At 40.3% G+C, this 13,051-nt stretch overlaps 1 protein-coding gene and 1 pseudogene across 2 annotated transcripts in view; one reads left to right on the top strand and one right to left on the bottom strand.

The window, feature by feature from the left end:
• The window catches only part of STARD13 (StAR related lipid transfer domain containing 13), a gene marked incomplete at its 5' end in the record, with an annotated part of 364,303 nt that extends 352,624 nt beyond the window's left edge, over positions 1-11,679 (bottom strand). The window contains one exon of the mRNA XM_082675458.1: positions 11,650-11,679. Within this exon, the coding sequence (XP_082531584.1) occupies positions 11,650-11,679 (30 nt within the window). The remainder of the gene's footprint in view (positions 1-11,649) is intronic.
• On the top strand, positions 8,548-9,172 carry LOC309836148 (polyadenylate-binding protein 2-like; annotated as a pseudogene). Its single transcript has one exon. The product of its transcript is annotated as a polyadenylate-binding protein 2-like (transcript).
• Positions 11,680-13,051: the final 1,372 nt, after the last annotated feature.

Below are 13,051 nucleotides of genomic sequence, written 5' to 3'. Positions count from 1 at the left end.
AGCCTTTGGGGCAGTAGAAAGTGGGGATCATAAAAACCTTGGCCTTATTTTAACATTTCTCAGAGTACAGGAGAGTCAGTATGTGATCGTGTTGGTAGTGGTGGTTCTACTGAGAAATCTTAACTTTAAATTGCCTGCCAATCTCTATTTTGTGTGTCCAAGAAGAGCAATTTATTACTTTTATGAAGCCACCAAAAGCCCATATTGAGAGGGAGAAAAACTAACTATTGAGCAGTATATGCTCTCACACTAAATATATAATGAGAGTAATGGGCAGAAGGTTCTAAAGATGGGCAATATCTGTTTTGATAAAACAAATCTAAGACTGCCCCCAACAGAAAGACAGCCCTCCCTCACCTCCACTAACTTTCTGTTACCCACCTAGGGGAGCAAGTTTCCGAGATTTAATGATGTGCTGGGATGATGGATTTTCCCGGTTAGTTGTCCCTGACAGCTCACCTCCACAGAACAGCCCTTCTTTAGCCAATAACAGTAACCCATGTATGTATATGAGTTTCACAATCAACAAAGCACTTCATATAGAGAAAACTTACTTTATTGCAGAAAGGCGATTTGGGGGCTCACTTAAACTCAGGGACGTGATTATGCATATTATCTTTAGGACACTGTGTCCCCTTTATCTCTAGGTTCACTTGTTCACGGGGTTTTTAGAGTCATGGCCTTTGGAATTCAACTTTACTTCCACACTTGTTCCAGGGGCAGAGCTGTTTTTCTCACTTTCCTTAAGAAAACCAAGATCATCTTTGAATGAACTGCACATTCATCCTGCAATTCAAGGTAAACCCTGATCCCCTTATATCGACTGAAGTCTAACTCAGTGAATTCTACCGTAGTCACATAAACCTTCCTTAAACAGTCTGTTTTTTGAGGATAACTGTCCAAAGTTAGGTAATTCTCTTAACTTTCTCTCATTATTTTGTTAATACTCTCTCTGACTTAGATGCCCTAACTTTACTTATTTGTAACAATTTATAAATAAATAAATAAATAAGTAGATAGATAGATAAGTGATTTAGATCACCATCATGTCTTTCCTTCTGGCTTGTTACTTAGAGCTGCTCTGTTCACCAGCCACATGTGGCTGTTGAACACTTGGAGTGTGGCTGGTCCAAATGGAGACAACGTTGTCAGTGTAAAAGGCACAGCACATTTAGAGGACTTAGAACCCAAAAAAGAAATATCTCAGTGATAATTTTTGTGCATTGGTTACATATCAAAATGACATTTTAATATACTGGTTTCAATAAAATATATTATTAAAATTAATTTCACTTGGTCCTTTCACTTTTTTTTTAAGGGGCTACAAAGTTTAAAGTTATATACGTGGCTCACATTATACTTCTATGGGCAGCGCTGACCTAGGCCTTTTAACTTTGCATTCTAGGTCTTTATCCTACTTCCCCTCCTCCTCCCTCATGCTTAATTCAAGCCCAAATCTCCTGGCCTATTTTCTTTTTCTATGGCATTAACATCCCCACTGAACTAACAATTCTGTTCGATTACATCTGTCCTAGCCAAAGATGAGTGTCTCAGCCCACAGGTGGTGGGGGATAGATTTAAGTACTCACTACCACTCACAGCAAGTATGCTGGCCCTAAAGTTATTCCATTAGAAAAAAAAAAATTCCCTTATTACCAAAATAATGTCTGGAGACTTAATACAAAGTAGGCAGAACAATGGCAGAATATTCAGAGATATCCCTACTGGTCTTGGAAAGCAGAACTGACTTCCTGGAAAATTACATCCAGTAAGACAGTTCCACATGGAGTGAAACAAATTTAGTCCTGATATTCAAGGGAGTGCATAAAGATTCCTCTGAGAATGTGGAGTTAATAAAAATGGATGGTGAAACCGGTTGTGTTTTTCTTGAAGGGAGTTCATAGGCAGTATCAATCCAGCCCAAGGGAACAATGGGGCTGAATATTTTCCAAGTGCTTGACACAAAGAGCAAAACTTATTTTCTCCATTGTGGTCTGCCACTATTTTTACAATTCTGATATTTTTACAGACAAATCAATCCACACACAGACATGTTTATAATAAACCATTGTTATACCCTGACGTTTTCAAACTTACAATGACCAGAATATAGGAAGAGCCACCTGCCCTGTCTTCATGTCCTCTTTACCTGCCACTTCCTCCCAGCCATGCTTTCCTTCTCCAGCCTCAAGTACTGCCTGGGACCCGTTAAAAAAACACTTAAGGCTTTAAGAGAATCAGTTAAAAAGCTGTGGGAAAGCAGGACCCATTCAGGGGGCTGGTCTCCAGAGTTCTGCCCCTCTCACACACCTCTGAGACAGTTTCCTGTGCATTGCTTGATTTGTTTTTATCTCACCGTTGCCAACTTTAAAAAATGCACAACGTGAGAATTGTGAGTTAAGTTTTATTTGGGGCAAAATGAGGACTATAGCCCGGGAGACAGCATTTCAGATGGCTCTGAGAAACTGCTCCAAAGAGGTGGGGGGATGCTCAGGATATATGTGATTTTGGTGAAGGGGGAGTACGTGCAGTCAAGCACATATTTTTTGCAGAAGGTTTCTGCTAGTCTCGTGAAGGTTACAGCTAGTCACGAGGAGCAGACGTCACCATGAAGGATTTTAGTGCTTTTCTAGATATGACGAGATACAAGAATTGGGCTCATAAAATCGGCTCCTGAAAATATCTAACTATCTGAAGACCTGTTCTGCCAGTTTTTCCCAGAGCACAGAGCGCCTCATTCCTGATCTCCACCTGAACTTTCAGGGGGTGTTGAAAGTCAGCAGCTGCAGCAGCACATGATTTAATCCTTGTAGAGGTAGATGGCAAGTGCCAATGGCAAGAGCCAGTTTGCAGTTGGCACTGTGTTACACAGCCAGAATTACCGCCCCCCACAGATTTATTTGGGTTAAGAGACCTAAATGGGAAGGAAACCCAGAAAAGAGGGGATATATGTATACGAATAGCTGATTCACTTTGCTGTACAGTAGAAACTAACACAACATTGTAAAGCAACTCTACTCCAATAAAAATTAATTAAAAAAATAAACTTTTAAAAATGCAAATATTTCTGAGAGTGTTAAAGGGCTTTCAGAATTTTACACGTCGGTGTGAATTATTCAGTCAAACTGCCTCTCTGCTCCCCTTCCCCAACAAGTGATCAGCAGCCTACTCACTGCTTGTCTTCCTCAGTGATAAGGACAGGAATCTAATTTCAAAATAAACAAATAGAAAACTGCCTACATGGGCTCCTCCTTAAATCTGCCAAGATATTAAGATTTTAGCAGTTAAAAGAGCCACGTCAAGTCTTTTGAGACATGTTATGGCCAATTCACAGTGTTCTTTCTTGCAGTGGAACTGCGTCTTGAATTTCCTCCAGTAAAATATTGTGAAAACTAGGAAGCATGAGGAAACTTCATTTTTGCTTCATGAAAGTAGGAGGCGGTATGGGACACCAATTTATGGTCCTATGGCTTTAACTGGGGGGATGGAAATTTCATCTTTGGTTATGCAACTATTTGGGGAGGGTGGGGAAGAGAGACAACACAGGTCAGGAGCGATGGCATAGTTCACTAACTCACCACCCATTCACTCTCCCGGAACAGTTGTGTAATTACTAAAGAACATGTACCTCAGGACACTGACATTTCTGACCAGAAATTCACAGTCACTTCTGCACTCTGTAAATCTTAATGGAGACTTTCCTGGATGTTTAAAGTCTTTAGGACCCTTATGTGTTGTTTATGGACCAAATCCATTTAGATCACCTAAACAATGGCCATCCCGATAGGGGCTGTCTTCCACTGGTCACTTAAGGTCATAACACATGCCCCACTCAAAAAGCCACAGAAAACATATCCTTGATGATTAAAATGTTCTTAATCCCTGTTCTAAGTTCATAATACAGGAGATCAACAGTGGAGAAAACTTGAAAATTTAAGAAAGCTTTATTTTTTCCAATCTTCTTATAGGAGATGATGCATTAGTAACACTTCTAAGTGCTACACCCAGGCAACCCAACGCTAGAACAGTAACCCTCACAAGGTTCTACACAGAGTAGGCACTCAATAATATTTGCCGACTGACTTGTTCGATGTTCTATTAAAATCACTGTGAAATGTATATCCTGTTTTACTTATAAATGTATTTTCTCTAAATACCGTCTTACCATAGATATCAGCTCATTTTCAGGTGCCATCTGGTGTGTAACTCTGGCACAGGTGTATGTGCTACACAGGTCTGCAGAGTGGAGGATTTACTACCACAGCTGATGCTGCTATCCATTCAAGCCATAGAGGAAGTGTGTGTAATCAGTAACGGCTATAAAATGAACCAAAACAAAAGCCTTGAATTCTTCAGATACATCGTTTTAAAATGCTTTTCAATAATTTAGAGGAGAAATATATTTGGTTGGTAGCTGGGGTGATCTCATGGGCAGATACAACTAGTCAGGGCTTCAAGAATGCAGTGGCCACATGTGGCTTGTGACTGCATATTTTCAACCCCACGACTGGGCTGTGTTCCTGAAACAGATGTCATTTTACACAGATGTGGCTCTGTATGTATAAGCTCCAGTAAATACTCTAAATCTGCAGGGGACAAAAGGAAGGACCTAGACATTCTAGAATAGTTAGTCATAGTTAATCATGAAACAGTATAAATACTAGTGTCTTATTCTCTAGGATATTACCTTTTTAAGAACAATAATGAGCAGTCTCTACATCTGCTGGACCACTACTTACATACAGATAGTCCCTGGGAATTACTACCTCAGCCTAGTGGCCAAAGTAACTCTGCTTCCCCCACAGCCGCTGCTATGAGGATATGTTTCACATGTCCTCCTCATTCCTTTGACCATGCAAAAATCCTTTGAACTTTCTCCCACTGTGGAACCCAAGCAAGGATCCATCGGGTTGTTATGCTAGAAATTATGGCAGAGGGGAAGGAAGGAGAGGCTGGATATCTCCTGCAGCATCATCACCTGAGGCTTCTCCTCTCTCCCATTTCCACTGCTACCTCTCCTCCAGCTAAGTTACAGGATCATGTCAAATCTCTAGCCCCTGTTCCATCCCAACTCTTACAAAGCCTCCAGGTATTTCTTAACTCTTCCTTAGCTTCTTTAGTTAGCTTCCAGGAAATTCACTGACTACAGGTGGCCTCCAAAGTATAGATAACATCACCTGTCTTATCTCCCTCTAACACTCCTCTGGGAAAAATAAAAGGTATTCACAGGAGGCTTTTATGTGGAGTCCCTTTGCTCGTTATTTCATAACTTCCAATGAAAACCCTTGGAAAACTTGCAGAGCAAAGAATTGTCCTTGCTGGAACTACTTTCCTTATTTCTCACTAGTCAAGGGCTGAAAGACATAATAGTTGAAAACAAAGAAGGTGGCAGTGGAAAGGGCAGCATGATGCCCAAACCCTAGTCCTCTCAGGGGAAAAAAAAAGGGGTGACCAGAAGTCTGATCTGGGTGGAAAATTTTCTCTAGAAATTTCTCCTAGATAGAAAGTCTTCACCCGTGACAACTCTTCAATTCTTAACATCCTGAAACCCATAACTTTTTGTGGTGTGAATGTGTATACATCTACCTTTCTAGTGTTAAAACTTTGCCAAAACATTAGTCCAAATGTGTCTGAGTAGCAACTCCTACTCAGTAGAAAAGAGACCCTATTGAAATAACTAGAAGATACTACACACTGAACATTTAATGAGTACCTATAATTTTCAGTTTCTGTGCTAAGCACTTAGGTTACTGAGATAAATGACACAGTCTGGACTTCAAATTGCTTCAAAGTTGGTGAAAGGAAAAACAAAGAAATATATAAATAATATTAATGTGACAATTGTTAGAAGAACAGAGCCCTTCCTATAGACTGAGTCTTGAGAACCTAGTAAATTGAATCAACGTGAAGAAGATAGAAAGGGAATTCTAGGTTAAAGGAGCGAAAGATGCAAATATGAAGAGTGTGAGAAGAACTCAAAAGTAGTTTGATATGGCTGGAATATTGAGTGAAAGATGGAGGAGACAAAAGAGGAGAGGCTGGAGAGGCTGTCATGGCTAAATTCTGAATGGCTTTGTCTTACATGCACAGAAATTTGATTTTCTAGCAAAAAAAAAGAAAAAAAATTGAAGACATTGAAGGATTTTCCCATAGAACAGAGACATGATCAGACTTAACTTTTTAAAGGGTCACTCTGTTTGAATTTTGGATAATGGATGAGGGGTATTTGATACTAAAGACCAATTAATAGGCTGCATTTCAGGTGAGAGATGGACCACCCAGAGCATTGGCATTAGGGATGAAAAGGAGATGAGTTAACACCTCATTAGAAATGCAGACTAGAGAGGACATGGTGACAATGAATGTGAGTTTAAGAGAGAAGAACAAAAATAGGGTGACTCCAGGTTTCTGGCCTGAACGATGAATTCACTGAAAGTGTCTTTCACTAAGACAGGAGAAGACTGTAAAGTTCAAGACTGAGTCTGAGGTGCATTGGAACATGCAGTTCAAGATGCCAAGACAGCCAGCCAGGCACAAGGGTCTGGGCTCAGGAGGAAGATGAGGATGCAGATACAGGTTATGGAGAATATATCTGACGAAGCTGGCTAGTCCACACCTCACCCCACACCTACTTCCCTGCCCAGAATATAACTCTCCGCATCACCCTGTCCGGTGCCTTCCACCCACCCGCGAGTCTGGGAATTGAGCGTAAATCAGAAGCTGCTCATGAGTCACTGGCTTCAGAATGGGTTTTACCTGCCTTCTGAAATTGAGAACAGAGAAGCCAGAAGAGCCCCAGATTTTCAACTGGTGGCTGTTTGTCTTTGCTTTCTTTTAAATACCCTTCTTCGCCTTGGCAACCTGGCTGTCTGAATTTATAGTTTGGACTTTCTGTTTGTGTCAACCTAACCTGGACCATTCCCTTAGCCAGGTCACAGTCAGCGCTAGCCCATATGATATTTTCATAAAATTTAGGAAAAAATGTCCTCTTTGGTTGGCATTCACTGTCTCAAGTACTCACAAATTGGTGAGCAGAAGATATCTTTGTGACCCTGTGCAGGGCATACCATCTGTATGTGCAGCCTGACTTCAGACCAAGATATTTGGCTCTTTGGTGAGGATGTTTATGCCCAGTTTAAGTCCTGAGCTGTTCGTGTGTCTCACTTATACTGGCAGCTACCATGAAGAGCTTTCTTCACTTCACTCCTAGGCAAATGACATCTGAGATGAGTAGACAGAAATAGTCCCATGACGGCAGAAGGCTATATTCCAAACTTTGGAAATGTTCTACTAAAAGCATATAGAAGTATTGACAAGCAATAAAGGGTTAGACACCTTGATCCTCCATCCTCTACACAGCACTAGCCCCATGGGAAACCTGCCTAGGGCTGGCGGAGGCCTTGCTCTCAGTATTTGGCAGCCAGGGCTACATTCAGAAATGAGCACACATTCCTCAGACATGTTCCACAGGGCAGTGAATTCTGCACATCTTTATGAGTGAAACTGGGTTTTACAGCCTAGCCTGAGAAAATATGAAAATGACAGTAAGTCAGATGAATGAATGTACATCAGGCTGACATAAATCTGTGTGGAAGGATTTGTCTCCTATCTTGGAAGAAATCTAGCTAATGGCAAACTTCCTCTATTATGGGACCTCTGAGTTCATGACATATTCAGAGGAAATAGAAGTGAGTTGGCTCTAGAAAGTATTCCCTAGGAAAGGAAAACAGCAGGGAAAGCTTTCAGAAACCATTGTTCATCTACTGAAAGATTCACAGATAGAACAGCAAAAAACGTTCCTCTGCCAAACTGACCCCTGCTTGCATGCTGCCTGTTCATATGTGACTTGGAAGGAATGCCCATGGCACACATTAGTGGTAAAAACATAAAACAGAAAAAGATTCTCAGAGGCAATATAAATCCCAGTATTAATATCTGAGGCTATGTATTCCTCCGCTCCACACCCTATGTCAGTGACAACTGGCTGAGCACTCAGATTATAATACTGTTCTGAATGGACCAAAATATGAAATAGTCCCAAATTTCTTACTTAATAGTTTATAAAGTTATCCTGTCCTTATCCTAAATGAGCTAATGGAAATTAATTGCCTGCTCCGGGATAATTAAGGGCTTACTGTAAAAACAAAGTAACCAGAATAAAAATAAAAAGAAACTTTAGAAAATCAGATAAGGGTGATGGCGGTGGAGGCGGCGGCAGCAGCAGGAGCAGGGGCTGCAGGCGGTCGGGGCTCCGGGCCTGGGCCTGGCTCGTGAGCCCACGGCAGGGGGGAGGGGGGGGAGGGGGAGGGGGAGGGGGAGCAGGAGGAGGGGGGAGGAGGAGGGGGAGGAGGAGGAGGAGGAGGAGGAGGAGGGGGAGGGGGAGGGGGAGGAGGGGGAGGGGGAGGGGGAGGGGGAGGGGGAGGGGGGAGGGGAGGGGGAGGGGGAGGGGGAGGGGAGGGGGAGGGGGAGGGGGAGGAGGAGCCGGGACTGGTCGTGGGTGACCCGGGGAACGGTGTCATTGAGGGCCAGGAGCTGGAAGCGATCAACACTTGAGTCAGGGAGATGGAGGAAGAAGCTGAGAAGCTAAAGGAGCTACAGAACGAGGTAGAGAAGCAGATGAATATGAGTCCACCTCCAGGCAGTGCTGGCCCAGTGATCATGTCCACTGAGGAGAAGCTGGAGGCTGATGCCCGTTCCATCTATGTTGACAATGTGGACTATGGTGCAACAGCAGAAGAGCTGGAAGCACACTTTTATGGCTGTGGTTCAGTCAACCGTGTTACTATACTATGTGACAAATTTAGTGGTCATCCCAAAGGGTTTGCATATATAGAGTTCTCAGACAAAGAGTCAGTGAGGACTTCCTTGGCCTTAGATGAGTCCCTATTTAGAGGAAGACAAATCAAGGTGATCCCAAAATGAATGAACAGACCAGGCATCAGCACAACAGACCGGGGTTTCCCGCGAGCCTGATACCGTGCCCGGACCACCAACTACAAGAGTTCCCGCTCTCGATTCTACAGTGGTTTTAACAGCAGGCCCCAGGGTCCTGTCTACAGGGGCTGGGCTAGAGCGACATCATGGTATTCCCCTTACTAAAAAAGTGTGTATTAGGAGGAGAGAGAGGAAAAAAAGAGGAAAGAAGGGAAAAAAAAAAAAGAATTAAAAAAAAGGAAAACAGGGTTTCCCTGGTGGCACAGTGGTTGAGAGTCTGCCTGCCGATGCTGGGGACACGGGTTCGTGCCCCGGTCCAGGAAGATCCCACATGCCGCGGAGCGGCTGGGCCCATGAGCCATGGCGGCTGAGCCTGCGCGTCCAGAGCCTGTGCTCCACAACAGGAGAGGCCACAGCAGTGAGAGGCCCGCGTACCGCAAAAAAAAAAAAAAAAATTACATTCCCTTAAGAGGCAATAGCCAATGGATTATAGTGTCACATTAAAGATGATGTCTTTCTCCTTTTTAACTTTCATTGTTAATCTTAAATAAAGAAAATCAATAGATTTGTAATAAACGCTTTCTTCTTGGGCTGAGAAACACTCTAAGAAGAAAGCCTTGAGTAAAAGTTTGATGTTATGCATCAGTCGTTCTTCACCAAAAAGAAACAAAATGTGGATCACAGTAAAGATAATTAAGATGTGCTGTATTTTTTCTTTTTTTAATTAAAAATAATTGTCTTTTAAAAAGTACACTTTATATTTTCAAGCAGTTTTAGGTTCACAGGAAAACGGAGTCGGAAGTACAGAGATTTCCCATATACTCACTGACAGACCCCACACACGTACACAGTTTCCCTTACCAGAGTGGTACGTTTATTATAACTGATGAACCTACATTGACACATCATAATTACCTAAAGTCCACAGTTTACCTTAGGGTTCACTCTTGCTGTAAATTTCATGGGTTTTGACAAATGTATAATGACATGTATCCACCATTATAGTATCATATAGAATAGTTTCACTGCCCTAAAGATCCTCTGTGCTGCACCTATTCACCCCTCCCTCCTCCCTAACTCCTGGCAACCACTGATCTTTTTACAGTCTGCATAGTTGTGCCCATTCCAGAATGTCATGTAGTTGAAACTATACAGTATGAAGCCTTTTCGGATTGGCTTCTCTCACTCAGTAATATGCATTTTTTCCAAAGGCATTACAAAATTCCCAAGGCAATGAATGATATGGCATAATGATAGAGCATGAAGACTCAGACTCAAGTATTGGCTTTGCCCCTTTGGTCAAGTTACTTAAATTTCCTGGGCCTTGGTTTGCTCATCTGTAAAATAAGGATACCATTAATACCTATCCCACTAACTTTATGATGTTGTTGTGAAAATCAGATTTCTTTTTAAAAAATGGAGGTAATAATGCCTATGTTGTAGGGTTGTCGTATGGATTAAATAGGCAATGTGTGTGAAGAGCTTAGCACTGTGCCTGGAACATATTACATATTTAATAATGGTAGCTGACAATTTTCAATTTAATGTGTGCTGAATATTTTCTATTTGACCCTCTAAAACTCCTCTCTGCTCTTTTCCATCTTCCTTTGTGGGGCACAATTGCCCCACACATGAAGTGAGTGCCCTTCCCTCCTGATTTCCTGATGAGCTCAGCTAATAAAAAAAATGGATAGAAGCTGGGAGGGAGAGAGATGGGTGTTTTCTCCCTCTGCCTATTCTTTGTCAATCTGGAGTCTGGCTGTGGCTGTAATCCTCTTCAAAGGCCAAAGATCCTCCTGGGCAACAGTTGTTGGTTTCCCTTAAAGCTGCCCAGACTTTTGTAAGTAATCTCTTAAATGATCTCTTTTGAGGTAATTTAGAAAGTTTCTGTTGTTTCCTGTCATAATATTGTCCCTTTCATATTTACTTGCAAAATTATTACTCTTTTACTTTGTAAAGCAGCCAGGGAATCATAAAATCAAAAACCGTAAGTAACTCTATAAAATCTTGCACATTATTACTAATATCCCTCTATATCCAACACTGGTCAGAATTTATGAAGATGTATCAATACTTTTGGATTCAAATAAAAAATGTGAAAAAAAATTAGAAATTTGGAAAAAAGTTATAAATATTAAAAGTTGTAAAATATCTATAAGAAAGGCTGGTCAATTTTTCCTCATTAAAAATATACCAAACACAACAACAACAAAATTCCTGGGCATTATTTAGCTTGGTAGAGCAAAGACAATTATTTAAACAAAGTGTATTTAATGTTTATGACTGATGTTTTACAGTTATATTCCCCAAGAAGGAATCAGCCTCTTTTCTGGAACCCTGATCACTGAGAGGCATACTGTCCTAATAGACAAGACTTTTATAATAATAGTTCAAGGAGATCTTCAACTGCAGCAGGAATTTTCACTAATAATTAAGAAATTAATTGAAGCACGTATGATCTACTGCTATGACTCTACTTATCACAGTGGACTATCAATTTTATCTTAAAATCACAGAATGCATTTTTTCCAGTTTTATAAATATTAACTATATATGTTTTTCATTACAAATCATGTTATAATAAAAAACAGGTCAACCTTAATGTTTAACTTAAAACACAAAAAGTAATAGAGAACAAGCAAATATGGTACTCTCTTCACTGTATGAGTGGGGCATGGCCCTCCACCCAGAATATTCTGTAAGAAAGCTACTTACCTTAGTTTTTGGTCGAGCTCCAGTTGACATTAGGTTTGGCACACCATCAAGATTCTGAATGTTTCCAGTTTTATTTCTACAAATTCCTTCCTTCTGATGATTTTTCTAAAAGATTACTCTTCAGGTTTATAGAATTCTGTAGAAAAAAATTTTAAACAAGTTTTTTCATGTACAAAGAATTATTCTCAGGCAATAATTCAAGTGAATTACTCAATAAAAATACATATTTCAAAAACCTGAATGGTTTTGAAAGTTAACATAAAATGTGAGAATATTCCTAAATAGCAATAATGTTTCCAAAGACATTTATACTTAGGCTCAGTAAGATCAGTCCTAGTAAAGCCTGTGAACTTGTAAATATAAATTTACAAACTAAAAGTAATTTTATACTACCAAGGTAAAATACAGTACTATACTGGCATATTTTAAAACTTTTTAAAAAGCAAATCCAAAGGTATCTAAAAACTTGAAGTAAGAGGTGGCTCATTCAAAGCCACAGTATTCTTTTAAGCTTTAAGATCTCAATTTATATATTTTGTAATAGTAGGGAACAAATTATAAAATTTTATTTCTGAAGATTAGCTGTAGAAGTAAAATGAGTAAAGATGTTAGCATAAAGAGAATCCTAAACTTTTCAAATACAGTAAAAGTTCTTCTTCCAAAATGTTAAATTCTTATTGAAGTCATTGTTTTCACAAATTCTTCCCATCACTTGGAAATCTGCCACGTCCCTCTATGTGCAAGTTCCTTATGTAAGTTACCTAGAAGCCTATGCTGCAGTGTTCTGTCCTGGTTTATTCCTTCTGAAAAAAGGACCAAGGTTTTCAGAAGGAAAGGTTGGAAATGTGAATTTTTCATTTAACTCAAAATTTAGTCATTGCTCATCAGGTTTTTCTTTGGGGTGGGAAATAAAACATCTACAATATACAGCCTTACGTGTAAATCTAGCACTGCCAAGTACTAGCTATACTTGGACTTAATTTCCTCAAATCTAAATTTAATCACCGATAAAACAATACCTTCTGACTTCTACTGAACACTTCTTTGTGCTTGGCGTATTTGGCCAACGGAATGTGAGTACAAAGGAACATGTCAAGTCTGAGCAGAAACTTCATATGCTCTGCTTGGAAATCATAGTTTTCTTACTCTTGATGCTTACAGAAATTCCACTATGGGGAAAAGAAATAAATATTATGATGAGAATACTGATGATATGGTGTGATAACAGGCACTACGTTAATGAGTTTTACATATTTACATTTTGGGGAGAATCTCCTGACTTGATCTTCTGAACAGCAATTTACTAATTCAAAAATGTCTGAGAAGGGTTTGAAGGACCTAGAAGAGTGTGTACATATTCTGCCCTTGAAAAAAGATCATGAAGGATCTAACAGGGTCTTGG

Source organism: Grampus griseus (genome assembly GCF_964374135.1).
Source record: "Grampus griseus genome assembly, chromosome: 18".
NCBI classification, from domain to species: Eukaryota; Metazoa; Chordata; class Mammalia; order Artiodactyla; family Delphinidae; genus Grampus; species Grampus griseus.
This window is presented reverse-complemented; position numbering and strand designations above follow the sequence as displayed.